Below are 19,406 nucleotides of genomic sequence, written 5' to 3' on the forward strand. Positions count from 1 at the left end.
ACATATATATCTTTCCTTGCTTGTATAGTGAGTCTTTTTGTTTTCTTTTTTCCCAGTGAGCTATTTCTTTTAAGTTTATTTGTTATTACAAAGTCCACAACAGCCAGGCATGGTGGCACATGCCTGTAATTCCAGCCAACAGTTGAGAAACAGAGGCAGAAGGATTGGTATGAATTCATGGCAGGCTTGAAATGCAGTGAGACCTTGTTTTGAAAAGCCAAACCAGAGCTGGGGATATAGCTGAGTGGCACAGCTCCCGCGTAGCAAGCGAAAGGTCCTGAGTTTGATTGCCGGCCGGTGCCAAAAGAAAAAAAGAAAGAAAGAAAAGAAAAGCCAAACAAAATTCCAGAAGGATATAATTTTGCCAACATCTTGGAGTGGTTCTAATTGAATTTAAATACATTTCATTTTGCCAAAGTTTATCTCTTTTTTTCTTTCCTGTGATAGGAGATCTGCTATCTTCTAGTATGTCCGCATTGGATTCTTGGGCTACAACAGCGTTTGGATCCTTCACATCTATTTCAGAAAATGTGTCGAGTCATGTTTCTCGAATTTCTAATATGATATTAGAAGAACGATCACTAGCAGCAGAAAGTAAAACTGTACTGCAGAAATTGATTGTTAGTGAATCTCTTTTAAAATCTTCTGAGTCACATTTGATGAATTTTCACAATGTTTATTCTTTCATGTTAAGCTTTGTTAGTACAGTGACAGATGTATCACTGTGCAAGTATGTTTATTTTTTAGATTTTTATTGTTTTTAATTTTAGTACATGTTGGTAGTATGTAATGTTTACATTCCTTGGTTCCTAACACATCTTAATTCCTTTTTTAACCCCCCTTCTCTTCCTTCTCTCCCATCTCTTACCCCTTCCCATTTGAGAGATATATCTTTCTACTACTACTACTTTTTTTTCTTGAGACAGGGTTTGGCTATGTAGTTCAGGCTGGCCTTGAACTTACGGTGTAGCTCAGACTGGTCTGGGTTCCCCTTCCTAGTGCTGTGGTTACAGGAATGTGCCACCACACCGAGGCCCCAAGCCCTCTTTTAAACTTTTTCAGTCGTATGTAATGTGGTTAAGAACAGGAGTTAGTAGTAAACCTTATAATGACTAAAGGAAAGACATGGCTCCAGATGAGTTTAAGGGGTCCATCATAACTTGTTAGTTAACTGAAAATCTTTATTCCATAGGCGATGGAGTATTCATGTTACACTAACCCAACCAGAAGAGGGTGCTGGGTAGTTATTTTTTAAGTTACAGTAACAGGTGATAGAAATAGCAATATGTTAAAAGCAAAGCAATATGTGCAAGCAATGCATTAAAAATAGCAAATAAGATACTGGAAATACATATAATAATTGTCAGGGTTAGATGTATGTGGCTGGCCTCTTCTGAGCTTTAACTGTAAGGTTTTTCCCATGACCTAGTAAGCATTTTCTAAGTAAATACTGCAAATGTTAGTTGATCCATTGCCTAAATTCTAAATATTCACTAATTAATTTGTGATTTAGATTATTCTATTATTTATTTCTGTTTTACTGCCTTAATACCAGGAGCTTATTCTGTTTTTAAAATAAAACTTGCCAATCTGCACCCTCAAGTTTTCATGTACTTGGCAAAACCAGAACAGTCTCAAGTTCTGATACTAAACGGCTAAATGTCCTTAAGTCTTCTTCCAGCCCAAACCCTACTCTTGACAACTATTTGGACTCAGTCTTTTTGACTAGTTAGCGAAAGTTGCTTGAAATTTATTTTACTCAAATCTACCTGTAGGTTTTGAAATTTTTTCCTTTGCTTGGCATACTGAAATCTTACCAGTTAACTATTATTTTCTCCTCGTCTCATTTCTGACTTCTGTTTCATTAGACTGTAACAGTGATGGTGAACCATTTAGAGCTTTCACTAGTACACACAGTCCACTGTAGCTTATGTGCCATAGGGCATAGGTTCACTGCCACTGGATTATAATAAGTTATATACTATTTTCTTAAATACTAAAGGCAGCCCTAAGTGACTTATGCTGAATATAAACTACATACAAAAATACGCATCTGTAAGTTTTAAAGAATGTCAATTTAGAGGGTTTTTTTTTTTTTTTTGTCTTTTTCCTTTTTATCGGTACTGGGGATCGAACTCATGACTGCCTGCTTGCAAGTCAGGCACTTATACCGCTGAGCTAAACCTCCAGCCCCTCAATTTAGAGTTTTAATGTGCATGTTTAGTTGTTAAGTATTTAAGATATCATTTAGCCAACTAGATTTAGGGAAGTAAAGATCTTCTTTTTAAAAACTTGTTTATTTTTAAAACTAGAATGAACTTACAACTGACCTTCTACATTCACTGCAAACGGTTTTATCCCCTACTGTGATAGCCATACTGAAAATCAATAGTCAACTCAAGCATATTTTCAAGACTTCATTGACAGAGGCTGAAAAGGTAACAAATGTTGTTTTGTGTTTTGACACAGTGTCTCACTGTGTATCTCAGTCTATGTAGGCCAGGCCCACCTTAAATTTATCGAATTCTCCAGCCTACCCTCATAGTACTGGGATGACAAGTGTGTGTCACACCCGGCTTATTGTATTCTTAATATCTCAGCGTTGATGAGTTATTTAAGAAGCTAATTTTTTTCCCTTTAAAGATAGAAGATCAAAAAAAAGAAATGGATGACTTTCTCAGTATATTGTGTAACAATCTACATGAACTACAAGAGAGTACAGTTTCTTCCTTGTTTGAGTCACAGAAGCTTTGTGAAACCTTAACTGAAGAAGTGAAAGCAATAAAGCAAGCCCATTCACAGGTATTTTGTATAGCTGATAGAAAAGTGTAAAAATGTTTTGTGATAATCAATATAACTCAACCAATGTTATAGAATCTGAGTGGTTTAATTCTCATTTAGAACCCTGAAAGGTACCATAGCTTCTTTTCCTTGTAACAATAATTAATTAAAATAATTGAGAATACTTGTCTTGATGAATTAATACTTGCAAATTTGCTGCACATAGAGCTCCTTAAGATAAAGCGCCATGTGTCAAAGAAAACAATCCTTCCACATACCAAGATGACAGATTTGAGAAGAAGCATATTTTCATAGGAATATGGTTATAACATTTAAAGTAAACTTATAGTATAAGTTGTTTCTTTCCAGCATGACATTGATAGTTATAATTTATAAATCAAGCTGTTTTCTCTGCTTTTTTTTGTGGTCTTTTGAGATAGGGTCTTGCTGTGTGGTTCAGGCTGACCTTGGGCTCACTTTGTAGCCCAGTCTGGTTTTGAACTTGCAGTGATCTTTCTGCCTTAGCCTCCCAAGTACTGGGATTACAGGAGTGTGCCACCATACCCATTTTGTTTTCTATTTGTCTCATTGATGATAGCCATCATCTTATATTCAAATGAATGAAAATAATTCATAATTTATCTTTATTTATGTAAACTATGCCTAAGTATATGAGGTTTTAAACCAAACCCAAGCCTTCAAACCATAATTGATTATATTATATACCTAGGAAGCTTCTGTTACTCTTAAGACTTTAGTGATAATGAATACTGAAGTTTTATTTAAATGAGCCTATTAAGATTTGACAACACGGGGCTGGGGATTTAGCTCAGCGGCATAAGCGCCTGCCCTGCAAGCAGGCAGTCGTGAGTTCAATCCCCGGTACCGATAAAAACGAAAAAGACCAAAAAAAAAAAAGATTTGACAACGCTCAATAAAACTTGATGTGATCTATGGAGTAGGAAAGAGTTCTTTTCCTTGGCAAAATGTGGAAGGAATTCCTATGCATGTCTTAGAAAATGAGAGGATAAACACACCTAAGCTTTTTAGGTAAGTGAAAACAATTTGAAAATAAGATTATCTAGGGAGTGGAAATAACTAAGAATATTAGTTGTTCTCATAAGCATAAGGAATAACAGAAATTAATAAAAATAATGGTCTACATTTACTGAGAACCCACTGTGTGTTTATTCATCCTATCTCCACAGATACAGATTCTATGACTTGTTCATTTTTCTAATGAAGAAAATGAGATCTTAGGAGCCGCAGTTATATCTAGTTCATTTTACTAGTGATTCACCTTGGTAGAGATTGTGTTGCTTGACAGGCATGCATTTGTGTGTGTATGTTCTAGATATTTTTGGCAATTGGAAATTACAGCCATCATGTGTGGCAATTATGTAAATTTTGAACAGAAATTTATATGAAGATAAATTTGATAATATCTGTATTACTTTCTACTTTAATACTAATAAAACAGAGCATGGTTGTACATGCCTATAATCCCACCACTTGGGAGGTTGAGTCAGAAAGATTGCTGTGAGGCCAGTCTGAACTACAAATCAAGAGAGCATCTCAAAGAAACACAAAAGACTAATGAAATACCAGCCAGGCATGATGGTGCATGCCTGTAATCCCAGTACTCAGAAGGCTGAGGCAGGAGGATTGCTGCAAATTCAAGCCCAGCCCAGACTACAAAGTGAGTTCCAGGCCAGACTGACTTGCATAGTGAAACCATGTCTCAAAAAGACCCAAAGAAAAAAGAAAGAAAAGAAAAGAAAATATCATCAGTTTTTCCTAATCAGAATATTACATGTGCCTTGTTATCTGATGTGTTAAAACAGTCAACTGAACAATGAATAAAAGTCCTGAATATATTTTCAGCTCCTCCTATAGTTTCTTCATTTTGCAGTGTAGCATGTTTTGTGGCTGTAAATTGTTTTTAAAGATATCAACTGTGAGCAAACATAACAATGTATTTTTATTAGTATGACCCAACTAGATTCTAGGTTTTTGTTTTTGGTTTTTTTGTCTTTTTGAGACAGGGTCTCTCTCACTCTCTAATTCAGGCTGGTCCTAAACTATGTATCCCAGGTTATCCTTGAACACATGGTGAACCTCCTGCCTCAGCCTTTCGGTACTGGGGTCACAGGCCTGCATCACCACCCCTGGCCCCAGCTAGATTCTGTAAAATTTCTTCAACTGGGGTTGATAATTTTTGACGGCTTGACCAATGAAGTTATCAGCATTAATTCTCTTTTGTAGTATTATCAGTTGTTAAAAAGCAACCATACATATCTGTCAAACTAGTTCTCAAACATAAATATAACATCTGAGCATGTTTGATTAATTTTGACATTTAATAAAAATAATTTGTTACTAATTAAAATAACAACTTTCTAATTTTTAAAAAATTCCTATAATATCCTTTTAATATCATATTCACTGATTTGCTCTATATTAAAGGTAGAGTTAAAGATCTCTTGTCAAGAATTTGTATAATTCTCACCTGTGGGAGAATACTTCACATCATCAGTCATATATGGAAAAGTACTCGAATGCATAACTTCAAGTCTCTTTGCTTTCCTCCATATTTCTTATAGGAGCTTTGCCAGTTCATGAATCTTTGGGCAGAGAGATTCTGTACTTTGGAGGAAAAATGTGAAAACATCCAGAAACCACTCAGTAGTGTTCAAGAAAATACAAAGCAGTAAGCTATTTTAAATCCTTGGAAACTTTTCTGTAAAACTAAAATTGTTTCAGAAGAACAAGTTTCAAAGAGTATAACTCCTGTATAGTTTTAACCAAATTTCTCATTTGTTAATGGTTTTTATGCATTGTGTGTTTGTATACAGATATAAATATCTTTCTATTCCATTTCTATGCTTCCTAGCCTCTCACTGACAGGATATTTTCTAATTTCTTTAATCTTTCACATTAAGTAATTTCATAATTTCTATCTCATGTCACTGATGATGAAAAAACACAGCGGTGGGGCAGGATTTGGTATACTGTCTCTGCTGGATGACTGTGATTACAGTTTCGCTGGACACAGCCATGCCTGTTTGCTTAACGTGTTGCCTTTGATTGCATTTGTGCTGTAACAGCAGAGCCGCCATTGCATCAGTCACACACTACAAACCCGAAATACTTACTATCTAACATTTGAAGAAACACTTGGCTGATTTCTACACTAGAGTTTGGTGAGGCTTTATAACCTTGTCACTTGCTAGTCCCACATCCTTATACACCTCCAGTTAAACTTAAGTTTTCTTTTTTTGTCTGTATTTTGAGGTATTGGCAATTAAACCCAAGGCCTCACCCCTAGACAGGGGATGTACCACTGAGCTACAATCCTACCCTGTATTTGGTACTTAAATCTGTGAGCCAAAGAAGGGGTATGTGTGTGTGTTTTGTCAAGCTGCTTTTTTTTAGCCTTTGGATGCTCTAAATTATGAGGAGGAAGATATTCTATTTATTCCTGGTTTTGCGCTTTTAATTGTTCCTTCCTGAATTTCCAAGCTTCCTTCAGAGTAGAGAGCTTTAAGGGTTGGTGTGCTGGCGACAAATTCTGTTTTTCTTTAAGAGTGTTTTGATTGCCCTCTTCATTCTTGATATTTTTCTTGGACATATAATTCAGGGTTGACAGTTTTTTTCTTCCAGTATTTGCAGTATGTTTTATTTCTTTCTGGCATACAAACCTGAAACTCATTAATATTCAAATTAATTGTTCCCCTATAGGCAGTTTCTCGTTAGCTGCTTTTAAGATTTTGTCTTTGTTTTTTAGAAATTTGATTGTATTGGGGCTGGGGATTTAGCTCAGCGGCATAAGCGCCTGCCTTGCAAGCAGGCAGTCATGAGTTCGATCCCCGGTACTGATAAAAAGGAAAAAAAGACCAAAAAAAAAAAAAAAAGAAGAAGAAATTTGATGGTATTGTATCTTAGGGTTTTGTTTAGCTTTAAATTTTCAAGCTATACCTTTCATCAAAACTGAGTCATTTTCACCTATTATTTCTTGGAATATACTTCAGCCCCATCCATACTCTTTCCCTTTTGCTTCTATGACTGATAAATGTTAGATCTTTTGTTTATAGCCCACTAGGTCCTATCTATCCATCTCTATCTACCTACCCACTCATCTATCTTTGTATTGTTCAAATTGGGTAAATTCCATTGATCTGTTTTCAAGTTCACCGAGTTTGCCACTGTCATATCTAACTACTGTTGAACTCATTCAAAAAGATACTTTATTTCACTATTGCATCTGTCTGTCTTGTCTTGTCTGTCCATCTGTCTTTGTTTCTTATTTGAGTCAGGGCCTTGCTCTGTAGTTCAGGCTGACCTTGAACTCATTGTAAATCCCAGGGTAGCCGCAAACTGGCGGCAGCCCTCCTGCCTCAACCTCCCAAGTGCTGGGATTACAGATGTACACCACGATGCCTGGCTCATCATTGTACCTTAGTTTCATGGCTTTCCTTTGTGATGGGGTTTTACAAAAGTGCCCAGGCTGCCTCTGAACTGTGGGCTAACTGGAACTACAAGTGGCTTGTCTCTTTATACCTTCTGTTTCTTTGCTAGTACATTTTCATAAGTGTTTTAGTTGTTCACTGAAGCATCTTTGTGGTGGTTGCTTTTAAATCCTTGCTAGATAATGCCAGGATATAAATTATCCTATTATTGGCATCTATTGATTGTCTTTTCTCATTTAACTTGTGATTTTCCTGGTTCTAAACAGGAACAATTTTTAGTTGTGTCTTGAACATTTTGGATATTATGTGAGGAGATTCAAGATCCTGTTTAATCCGGGTGTGGAGGTGCATGCTTGTAGTCCCAGCATTATGAAAGACTGAGGCAGATGGATGGCAAGTTTTAAACCAACTTGGACAATTTAAAAGAACCTTTTCTCAACATAAAAAGTGGGCTGAGACAGGGCCAAGAGTTTAACTCGGCAATGTAAACCCCTGGTTGGCAAGCAGAAGGTCATGAGTTCAGCCCCAGTACCAAAAAAAAGAGCAATGGGCTGGGGCTGTAGCTCAGTGGGAAGGCCTTGGATTCAATCCTGAGCACTGTTTCCCCTTCCCCTTTTAAGTCTTTTTTAGTAGGCTTGAGGTAGGGACTGGAATTATGATATACTTTCATAAAGTTCCTGACATTTTACTGTCTACCCCAGCATTTCTTGGTGTCCAGGGGTTATCAGGATCATCCAAGAATCTAAGCAATAATTATGAAGTACACCAAACATGATTACTGTGACTGGCCTTTATTTATTTATTTATTCATTCATTTATTTATTTTTGTACCAGGGATCAAACTCACAACCTTACCCTTGACAGATAGGCATTGTGCCACTGAGCTATATCCCCAACGCCTGGTTCTTAGTTATTTTGACGAAGTCCTATCTTACCACTAGGTCATAATTTTGTAAAGAGAGTGATTTATGTTGGTGTCATATTACTTTCTTTTCTTTTTTCGGTTATTGCCACTTAATCTGTAGATGTTGGTTTTTAACATTTTTGTGTATCTTAACTTGGTTTACTCACATGGCATACCAGCTCATGGTAATGGATGAATTTCATTCCCTGAGGTTTAAATTTGTGGTCCTGTGAGATGGCTGTGAGTGCTATTGAGTGAAACTTACTGAGAGGAAAAAGTCTGTAAAATTTAAATGCATTTCCCAACTGACTTCAGTGTTTGTGTCATTTATGTATGATATGTGCTGTATCGAAGTGTCATACCCTGCTACAGTTTGCTTTTCACTATTAGAAAGCTTTATACTTAAATTTTAAAATAACATGATGTTCGTAATATTTTATGTCATAGGTAAAGGGGCATGATAGAATGATAGAACTGACCATTTTGATAACATAATCAGATACTGCAGCAGAGATACAAAGGAAGGCATTGCATGTGGAGGAGGACGAAGAAAGGTGTGATAAGTAAAGACCTTTTTAAGGGTCATTTAATGGTAGAGTGATGGCAGTCTGCTGGAAAGCACATTGATCAAAGCATGATTCTCAGTTTAGGTTCAGTAAGAGGATGGGCTGTGAAATCACATTGCATGTTTTCAGTGTATTCAGTCTGCCATTGAGGAGCTGGATGATCGCTGGAAGGCTGTACATCCCACTTTATGGTTTCTACAATTTTTTTTTTTGTTTTGTTTTCTGTTTTTTCCCCTGTAGGAAATCTAAAGATATAGTCAGCACAGCAACTTTTCACAGTAACAAATTCTGTGCTGATTTTGATGGCTTATCACAAAAACTCAGACGTTTTAACCAAGAAGGTTCAAAATTGGTTGAGCAGTCTGTGAAACAGTGTGATACACTCAGCACCAACCTGGAAAAAATATCTCAAGAAACTGAACAGAGATGTGGATCTCTGAACATGAATACAGTTTGTCTTTCAGAACAGTGGATAGCTTCCTTAAACAAAAAGGAAGAGGAGCTTCAGAGTTTATTGGAGGTAATAACTTTGTACCTGGAACCTACTTTGAGGAGAATAGTTATAACCAGATAATTAAATATTCTGGTTTACACTTGGTTTCAAAACAAGTTATATTTTAAGGGTAACGAATGACTCAAAGCCCTTACCTATATGCTTTGGTGTATGTCTTCCGGATCTCAAAATTAATTTACCCTTTGTCTAATGTCTGCCTGTGTCTGTCCTTGCATTTTGACTTATAAGCTTCTTTGGAGAAGGGTACTCTTTGGACATCTCATGCCTTTCCTTTTTATAAACTCTTTGTGGAATGGGTGTTGTAGTTAGGGGTTGTACAGAGAACAATTAGAATCAGAACATGGAGTTTATAATATTTTATGATGGCCACACAGAGTTAACACAAGAAAATGCAGGAAATCTATCCATAACACTAAAGACATAGAATAATTAGCCAAGGGCCTGAATCCCACAGCAATGTCCCACATGAGTCCAGATGAAGACCCAGAACTCATTGACAATGCCTCCCACGAGTCCAACTGGAGGTCTAGAGCCCACAAGAAGGACTCACACCAGTCTCTTTTACGGATCTGTGCTAGGAAGGCCCAAAGGTCAGCAATGGAAGCTAGGAAGCCTATGCTAGCGGGGTGAAGGAGCTGTGCTGTAAGTTGAGTGTTCTACACTGGAGACAAGAAGTCACACTCACAACAAAGACCACGGCTGCCCTAAGAAGCACCACAGCCATGCTCAGCAACACGAAGGCCCCAAGCTTTTCTGATGACAAGCACAGTTGAGTACGTGTCAGGAAGCCAGCATGATGAGTTCACCCTAGAGACCAAGCGGCATATGTCTTCCTCTCCAGAGCCGGGAAGCAATGCTTAATGTGAGGACCAGAGCTTCTTTAGGCTCAGCAGCAACACATAGGAGAACCCACAATGCCTCAGTGTGATAGCTTTTCCTTCTCTACATCTCTGTTAATGCTGGCAACTTTGCTCAGGTGGGACATCTACACTTAGTGCAGTGCTGATGTAATCTAGCTGGCATTAAGTTGACCACCAGTTTTTAATCCATAACAATGGGTTTCCTTTCTGAGAAATAAAACTATTTTATTTTTATACATCTAAAGGAATTTAAGTGTTCTAAGCTATATAACCAAATTAAAATAAAAAGAATCAGGGTTCATGGAGAAATAGCTAATTTAAAAAATGCATGAAGTGGCTTGAGCAACTGTCTCTAAGATGATAAAGTGTAATCTATTAACTGGTGATTGCTTTCTTTTTTTTTTTTTTTTTTTTTGTAGTTCTGTATTACTTGTACCTTTACACTGCTTTGTTTTGTTTTGTTTTTTTCTTTTTCCTTTTAAATAAAATTTTTTTAAAAATGCATGAAGTGATGAGCCTAGACAGCTCATCATACCAGAAAGTGAGAACTATTAAAGACTCCTGGGGTTGTGTCAGAAAGACAGTAGACTATTTCATGATACTCTCCTTGCTCAAAGATATAATTTGAGCATCAGAAAGAGTAGTGATTACAATGATTAAAACACGTCAAAGCCAGGTTTGGTGGCACATGCTTGTAATCTCTGCACTTTGGGAGGCTGAGACAGGAGGACTACAAGTTCAAGACCATTCTACACAATTTACCTACATAAGCAAGACACTCAAAAAACAAAAGGACCTGGCATATAGCTCAGTGCAGAGACCCTGGATTAAATCCCCAGTACTAGAGGATGGAGGGGGATTCAAACATATTAAGACTTAAAGAATTTCATGGCATACTAGAGAAGCAACATGTTATTTGGCAAGGTGGTAAATAAAATAGAACATCTGTCTTTGCCAAAACAAATATATTTGATTTAGCAGGATAATTGGTGAAGAAAAATATTTAATAGACCATCAGCTAGTGAGATGAAGAAGAAATAGTATAACTTCTATTATACTAGTCATAGAATATTATGACTTTGCAGCTTCCAGTGAAATAGCCTCTGTGGCCATTAATGATTGCTTAAATCATTTGATCAAATGCTTGAGGTAGGGTGGGCCTTAGAGAAAACTTTCTTAAATGGTAATCACACCTGGATCCACTTACACAGGAGATATAATCAGGTATTACGTACTTTCAGTATCACTTACAAAATATTTTCAGAAATTACATATGAACTAGATCAAGACTTTATGTCTAACCAGTTTATATTGAAAATACAACAGAGAGATACAATTTGCCATGTTCAGAGTAGAGATATTCACTAGGATAGAGGTCTGGGTTCTTCAACAAGGTGTTTTGTTGTTGTTGTTGCTGTTGTTGTGGCTGTTGTTTTGTACCTGGCAAACTTAACGACCTCGTGCTTGCCAGATAGTCGCTTATGCCGCTGAGGTTTAGCTCAGCCCCTCTTCAACAACTTTTTTAAGGACAAGAAAAATAATTTTGATCTATGAGTAGAAAACTTTAAATCTGAGTTTGCCTGACATACTCTATTAAGATGAGCAATGATTAAGAATAGGCCCTTTTGGGGCTGGGAATTTAGCTCAGCGGCATAAGCGTCTGCCTTGCAGCAGGCAGTTGTGAGTTTGATCCCTGGTACCGATAAAAAGGAAAAAGACAAAAAAAAAAAAAAAAAAAAGAATAGACCTTTTTGCTTTGAAAAGTTAGGGCCATACTTAAGATACATTAGCCTTATCTGTTCCTTCTCCTTTTATTTGTGTTCTTGAGACTTTTATTTGTGGAAATGTCAGGATAAGGGAAAATGATATATTGGCTAAAGTACTAGCAGTTTTATTTTAATAATGATTCCTTATTTACATTGTACAGGGTATAAACGGACATTGGGAGACTTCCAAGTCAGAAATCATGGAAAAATTAAATGGACATAAAGCAGAAAATGAGAACCAGAACTGTGTTTTTCTTAGCCAGATAAGAACTGATGAAGAAAATTTGTTGGCACAAAATCTAGAACTTACTGAAGTTACAAAACTGGGTTTGACTAAGCTTCATTCCTTTCTGCAGCAAGATCTCAAACTGGATATCCCCACAGGTATGTTAAAACGGAAACGGGGACGGGGATATAGCTCAGCAGCCGGCACCTATTTGATAAGTGCAAGGTCATGAGTTCAGTCCCTAGTACCAAAAAAAGAGGGGTGGGGATAGAATTATTTAACATTTTGAAGTTGAGTTCTTCAGTCTTAGGTGTTAAGACTAGATCTGCTCATTGCCTAATTGGAATTCATGATTTCATTGTAATCAATTCAAATATGGAAAAGTTGGAAACCCAAAATAGTTTTCATCAAGTGTTTGATATCTTGATAAAGATAATATGTGTTTTTAGAAATTTGGGCATCATAATTTAGTAAAATTTTACATTCAAGGAACTAACTTTGTTGAGAAAAGACATTTTATTTTATTTTTGTTTTGTTTTTAGCCAGAGTCTCTATATAATTCAGACTGGCGTCCAACTCAGTGGTGATCCTCCTGCCTCAGCCTTCTTGAGTGCTGGGATTACAGGCATGTGCCACCATGTCTGGCTAGATGAGACATTTTTAAAACAGAAATCAAACTGACAAATCATCTACCTGTAGGTACCTATAGGATTCATTGTAAAAAGATATTTTAATACAACAATTGTAGAAATGTCATTGAATAAATGTAGTTTAATAGACTATTCACCACATTGTACATTTTATGTGTCCCTCTTAACTGATAGCATTTGGGAATCTCCATTTTGAAAGATTGGGGATCACTGTGGATTGTTGACTTTCAGGAATCACCACTTTGACAGATCAGGCATTGCCAAAATTAGTAAGCTATAAGTATTCTGGGAATCCTTTGTGGAACAAGGTTATAAGAATTTGCTTTATACAGCATAACTAATTGGGAGGTTATTCATTGAATTATGATAATTGTATAACCTTTAAATTCACTAAAATCATGAAGTATGCCTTTAAAAATGAGGGAGTTTTCTGGCATGTAAGTTATACCTCAAAGCTTTAAAAAAAAAGACATTCTAAAAGCAAATTGTAGTGTCCCAAGCACCTGCCTGGCAAGTGCAAAGTCTTGAGTTCAATTCCCAGTACCAAAAAAAAAAAAAAAAAAAAAAGCAAATTATAAAGAATAGTGGCTTATTTTTTCCCCAGTAGAGCTATAACGTTTATTGTTTAGTCTGGTGTGGTGGTGTATACCTGTAAACCCAGCAGGCAGGAGGCGGAGGCAGGAAGACTGCCGCCATGATTTCGAGGCTAGTCTGGGCTCAGAGTGAGTTCAAAGCCAGCCTGAACTACATGGCAAGACCCTATTTCAAAAAAATGAGAAAAATCCCAAAGGATATATTGTTCCCTCAACATTAGGAATGTTGTTAAGTGGAAAGACAAGCATCTTTGTAAATTAAAACAGCATGAGCTCATAAAGAAATGTGTAGTTAATATTTCATTGCCATGCCACGTTTATAGTTCTATGACTTCTGAGCAAAGAAACCATCTGAGGAAAACTGCTGTTAGGGTCCAATAATGCTTCCATTCTCACAAACATGCATAATGCATTGAGAGCCCACAGCACATCTTTGGTTTAAATCTTCAGAAATAGAAAGCTTCCCATTTTGGAGATATTGACAAGTCTGTTTAAGATCAGTTACCAAACTAGAGAATATTCTAACCGCAAGCAGCATGTTCCTGACAGGTAGGACGACCGATTCTCATGGATGGTCCAAAAGTGGTTATACTTTTGGAAGACAAGACTCATTTCGAAGTATAAGTTTTAGCATATTTTCTTGTAAATCTTGTTTGTATACTTCAATTTTCCTCACTTATCTAATATCTGCAAAAGGTACCACACCACAGAGGAAACGTTATCTATACCCATCAACACTGGTGAGAACTGAACCACGAGAACAGCTCCTTGATCGGTTGAGAAAGGAGAAACCCGAGCTGTTAATGATGCCAAGCTGTTCAGAAAACAACAAAGAAGAAGAAGAGAACAGTCAGGTAAAACTTACAGCGTCATTTTGGGTCTCTCATGGAAATTCTCCGTGTGATCGGTTTCATGGGAAGAATATTACTTTTCACCCTTCAGTCCTACCCTGTATCTTACAACTAAGCCTCTCATTTTAACCTTGTCTGTTTTTAAATATTAGACTAGTAGATGGGGGGGGGGAGAATGGCGGATTGATAAGTAGCAAGGTAAAGAGCCTCTCTGAGAGAAACAGCTCAGATGCTAGAATTTAGAAGACTAGAGGAAAGGAGAGGGATTCTCAAGACTCAGGAAGAAACTTAAGGAAAAAGAAAACGAAAAAAAAAGACTAGTAGATAGTAATAATAGCCAGTGTTTAAATTGTACTTATTATTTGCCATATACATTGTTCTAAGCTCTTTATATGTATGTTAAGGTAGTTTTTTCAATAACCCTGTGAGGAAAGATAGAGTTGCATTTAGAATAGTCAAGCCTACAATTTTTACCCTGTAGTGAATAATTATAGAAAAATTGAGCATTTAGAAAGTAACAAAGAATAAAAGTAAATTGTAATCCTATTATTATTAGATTACCTATTTTAAGATTTTATTTGTTTACTTCAGTTTTTTGAGGCATAGTCTTCTGGGTGGCCTTCTACTCACTGTGTAGCTCAGGCTGGCCCTGAACTCATGGCGATTCTCCTGCCTCAGCCTCTTGAGTGCTGAGATTATAGATGTGAGCCACACACCTGGCTGTGCTCTCTATAAAAACATAGCAGATTGTATTTATTGCTTTGTCAACTATTGTTGAGGTTGACCTATAATGTACATCATACCATATTCAAAAAAGAAAACTGCTTACTTTTTTTTTTTTTTTTGTCTTTTTCTTTTTTTAATCGGTACCAGGGATCGAACTCACGATCACACACACTCAAGGCAGGCGCTTATGCCACTGAGCTAAATCCCCAGCCCCTACCCTTACTTTTGTGATGATATTTAAGCTATTGCACTTATTCACTCATCTAGCTTCTTATTTTAGGACAGGAATAAAGCAAAGAAAGTTCTGGAGCAGTATATTGAAGAACCTCTAAGTCAGAAACCGCCTGCAGATGCCAGTGTGGATTGTTCTTCAAGTGGTGGAGTTCCATTTTTCCAGGTACTGAGGATATCGTTCCGACAGCCCTTTTGCCTGAGTCAGTCATTCACTGTTATAGGAAGGCATTGCTTCACTATAGAGAAACAAAAAATCGTCAGTCATTCTCATAAAATGACTTGTTAATTTATATTTAAGTTGTTTACATAGTCTGATATTGATAGGGATATGAACAAAGCAGAGCGTTACTTTCTATCCTTGGCTGATAACCATTGACTATTAAATTGACTCCCTTTCTGCTTTTTAGTCAGAGTGGATACTGAGGTCAGTCATTTCTGTCTGTCTTCTACCACTGACTTGGAAGGCCAGGAGCCTGTCTCTCCCCATCAGGTTTTGAAGGCTCAGAAGCTTATAATAGAGACCCTAGAGGTCTCTGGATTCTCTGAGTAGCTTCATGTCTGAGGCTCTTCTCTGGTTAATTGTCCCCCTGTGTTCCCTGAGTGCCTTGCTCTGACCATATGTGATGAAATCCTGGAAGCTCTCCTCCCACCTTGTGAACACTGCTGCAAACATGGCACTGTAAACTGTCAGGCTTCTTTCCCGCTATTTTGAAAGATGAACCTAGAAAAGTTCCCACTATTTTGAAAGATGAACCTAGAAAAGTAAGAATCTCTAAGTAGGACATTGGTATCTACATTTTATAGTTGAAGTGCTGCTTCTGATGTATGTTGGCTTGTATCTGTTTCTTTTTGAGATAGGGTCTTACTATTTAGGCTGACCTTGAGCTTGCTATATAGCCTGGGCTTGGCTGATTCTCCTGCCTCAGCCTTCAGAATGCTGGGATTGCAGGCATGCACCACACTGCTTGGCACTACTGATGTCTTGAATTGAATAATTCTTTGTTTTGGGCTTTTCTGGTGATTGTATAATGTTTAGCAGCATCTGTAGCTTCTACTTATTAAAAATCAGTGGTACTCTGAGTTGATGACAATAAAAAATGTCACCTTCATTCCCACTGGGGGCAAAATCATTCCCTGTTGAGAATTACTCCCCTATAGTAAAGTTTATGTTTTTAAAAATGGTGCAAAAAATTAGTCTTTCTTTCATCCTACTGCTTGCACTCATGGTAAAATAAGGAATTCACCTGTAGCAAAAAAGTTGTTAGCTCAAATTTGTGCTGAACTTTTTCTAAAGGTTTTCATGATTCAGCTTTTTTTTTTGGTACCAGGGATTGGACTCACAACTGTGCGCTCGCAAGGCAGGCACTTAGCTGTTGAGCTAAATCCCCAGCCCAACTTTCTTGCTTATAACCCAGAAAACTGAAAATAGTATATGGTGAATGTGTATATCAAATGTTATATTGACTGAATTTCTTTCTTAAAATCTTCAGCATAAAAAATCACACGGAAAAGACAAAGAAAACCGAGGCGTTAACCCGGTGAAGAGGTCGAAAGTGGAAGACACCGCAGAACACTCTGTTATGAAAAGCAGGTTACCGCTTCATGCCTAGAAAAATCCTCAGTTAAGCTGAGGCTTGAGATAGAATTTCAGTAAAACCAGAAGCCTCAAAATTTGAGCCTTAACTACCGATTAAAAAAGAATAAACTATATCAAGGCAGTCTAGTAAAGTAGTTAACTTTAGTATCTTCCCATGTTTTGGTCATCCCTGTAATTTCCAGTGTATTAAGCTGAGTTTCATGTGGGGATTTGCGTTGGGTTAATATGTTTCAGGCTTTTCCTCTGAAGTAGCCCTTGTATCCCCTTTGTATGTTATTAAATAGTAAATGTGTGGGAGCTATGCTGTTTCAGGTTTGGACTTAAACAGGTAAACAGCTCTGACGTGGCCTTGCAAAAGGACATCTCATTTATTTTTTGTTGTGACTTAGTTAAATCTACTTTTTCTTCTCTCTAGATTTTTCTATGATGGGCTCTCAGGTCATTTTCTGTCTTTTTTCACAAAATTTTCTTAGAGCTTCAGAGAAGTTTCGTTTCTTTTCTTTTCTAGGATTTGAACCTAAGGAGTGCTGAAGCTACATCCTCCCACTCCAGCCCCTGTTCCACCCACTCCGAAAGTATCTCTTCTTTCAGTTTTTGTTTCTCCCTAGACATGAAAACATTTCATTCTTTCTTGAGATTAAATACCTTAGCCTGCAGAGTCTCTAAAAACAAGCTTCTCCAGAATATGTAGGTTACTATTACGAAAGAACTTCCTAGAGCTTTCAATCAGGGCTTTATGGTCCACTCTAAGGCTTACGTTATTAGGAGAGGGTCACATGATTTAAGGACTTTTTGAAACTGCCAATTATGTTTATATTTTATATTATTTTCTTTTTTTTTTCTTTTTTTGGTCTTTTTTTCCTTTTTTCTATCAGTACCGGGAGTCGAACTCACGACTGCCTACTTGCAAGGCAGGCGCTTATGCCACTGAGCTAAATCCCCAGCCCCAGTTTATATTATTTTCTTTGCCTTATGAAACTTGTTCTTATATTGTATATAATAAAATGTTTGTGTACATTTAATTTTAATCTTAGAAGGGCTTTTTTTTTCTTCCAGTTTTTCTTCTGATGATACTAGGCATAAAACTAAAGGTGCTATGCCACTAAGCTATGCCCCTGGCCCTTTTCATTTTTTATTTTGAGACCAGGTCTTACTAAGTTGTCTAGATTGCCTTTGAACTTGCAGTTCTCCTGCTTCAACCTTCCAAGTAGCTGAGATTACAGGCTTGCACTACCATGCCTCAGGACCCTGATAGCTTTTTAACCTGGCAGCCATGTTCTGGAAGTGGGAACATGGAGACCCAGAGCACTTAGGAGAGATATGTGCATAGGAAACGCTTTGTGCCCACATCAAGTTTAGTATGTAAATCTTAGAATATTTACTTGGTAGCTAACAAAACCCAGGCCCTATGGAAAGATTAGAAAATATTTGAAGAACTAAATTTACCTTGCAGAAGTATTATTAAAACTATGGGTATAATTTCTCTGTAAACATATGTCTATGAATTATGAAGAATGTCTTTCCCTTTGTAAATTTATAATTAATAAATTTGATTTCTTTCATGCCTATAATTTCTTACCTGTCAATTATATTTGTATAGTTAAGCAATTTGCAGTAAGACTTCTAAAAACAGACTTCTATAAAGACACCAGCAAGGACGACAAGTGTGGTAAATATGCCATGCTTCCAATTGCACTCCCAGAGCATTGTGTATCTTACTTAGGTGTAAGATGAATGAGCAATAGTTTCACCCACACACAACCTCAAAACCAGCTTCAAGTTCTCAGATTCTGACTGTTCTAAAAGTTACCCAGGAATGCTGATGCCTGACCAAAAAAATAAACCTTCAGGAACTTTTAACATCCAGGGTCATAAATTATTAGCTCTTCAGCTTTTCATATATAGTGCCAGGTACTAAAAAAATAAGCAAGAGTCAGTTCACCAAAATGGTGGAGTAAGTGACTTCAAAACCCTTCCTTTGCAAAACCATCAAAAAATAAAGTAAAAATATTCTGAAACAATCTCCAAACTCTGGAAATAGTCAAAGACCTTCAGTCATTAAGTAAAAGATCATCTAAAAACAAGAAAGCTTTGCAGTATTTCACTTGCCCTTTCCGTATCTCCTCCCCAACTTGACAGCTCTACAGCAATCTTCAAAAGAAGACAGCAGCCCACACTCTCAGCATAGTGGTCCTTGATCCTGAGGAAGCAGAAAGGCTTTATTCTCGAAAGATTGATTGTTCTAACGTCAGAAAAACAAAGATGGACACAAGGCACTCACTTTTGTCTCATTAAGTCTGAATCAAGATTTTTGTTAAAATATAGAGATTTTTGTTAAAAACAGCAGGCAAATGAACAGTCCACTGCCACCCAGGACCAGTAATTGCAGCTGACATAAATAAATGCCTAATGCCGCTGATGGAAAGCAATGAAGAGAATGCCTTAAGGAAATAAGGCCATTCAAAAACACCTATATATACCTCAGGATTTAGAAAGCTATACATCCATCTATGGTGAGCTGCGTGTAAAAAAGACCAGAAAAGACCAAGTTTCTGCCTGGGCCCTGATTTCTATACTCAGAGCAAGTCAGAAGTAAAGATAGAGGTGGATTTAAAAGGCCCTGGCTAAGTACCATAGGTATTCTCCAACAGCCAATTTACAAAAACTAG

The 19,406-nt window shown here is 37.0% G+C and overlaps 1 protein-coding gene across 2 annotated transcripts in view; it reads left to right on the top strand.

Moving 5' to 3' along the window:
- The window catches only part of Kif11 (kinesin family member 11), a 43,086-nt gene extending 24,778 nt beyond the window's left edge, over positions 1 to 18,308 (top strand). Inside the window, exons 14-23 of one of the 2 annotated variants that reach the window (XM_013143800.3) lie at positions 448 to 620; positions 2,313 to 2,438; positions 2,644 to 2,802; positions 5,385 to 5,491; positions 8,961 to 9,240; positions 12,022 to 12,244; positions 14,026 to 14,183; positions 15,187 to 15,303; positions 16,631 to 16,731; positions 17,246 to 18,308. In XM_013143800.3, coding sequence (XP_012999254.1) covers positions 448 to 620; positions 2,313 to 2,438; positions 2,644 to 2,802; positions 5,385 to 5,491; positions 8,961 to 9,240; positions 12,022 to 12,244; positions 14,026 to 14,183; positions 15,187 to 15,303; positions 16,631 to 16,731; positions 17,246 to 17,252 — 1,451 coding nt within the window. In that variant the 3' untranslated portion in view covers positions 17,253 to 18,308. Of the gene's footprint in view, positions 1 to 447; positions 621 to 2,312; positions 2,439 to 2,643; positions 2,803 to 5,384; positions 5,492 to 8,960; positions 9,241 to 12,021; positions 12,245 to 14,025; positions 14,184 to 15,186; positions 15,304 to 16,630 lie in introns of both variants that reach the window. The other variant, XM_003462401.4, reaches the window with a different exon arrangement.
- The last annotated feature ends 1,098 nt before the right edge of the window (positions 18,309 to 19,406 follow it).

The sequence above is a fragment of the Cavia porcellus genome, unplaced genomic scaffold (assembly GCF_034190915.1).
Source record: "Cavia porcellus strain 051 isolate PalLab524CR breed Dunkin Hartley unplaced genomic scaffold, mCavPor4.1 scaffold_28, whole genome shotgun sequence".
In the NCBI taxonomy this organism is placed as follows: Eukaryota; Metazoa; Chordata; class Mammalia; order Rodentia; family Caviidae; genus Cavia; species Cavia porcellus.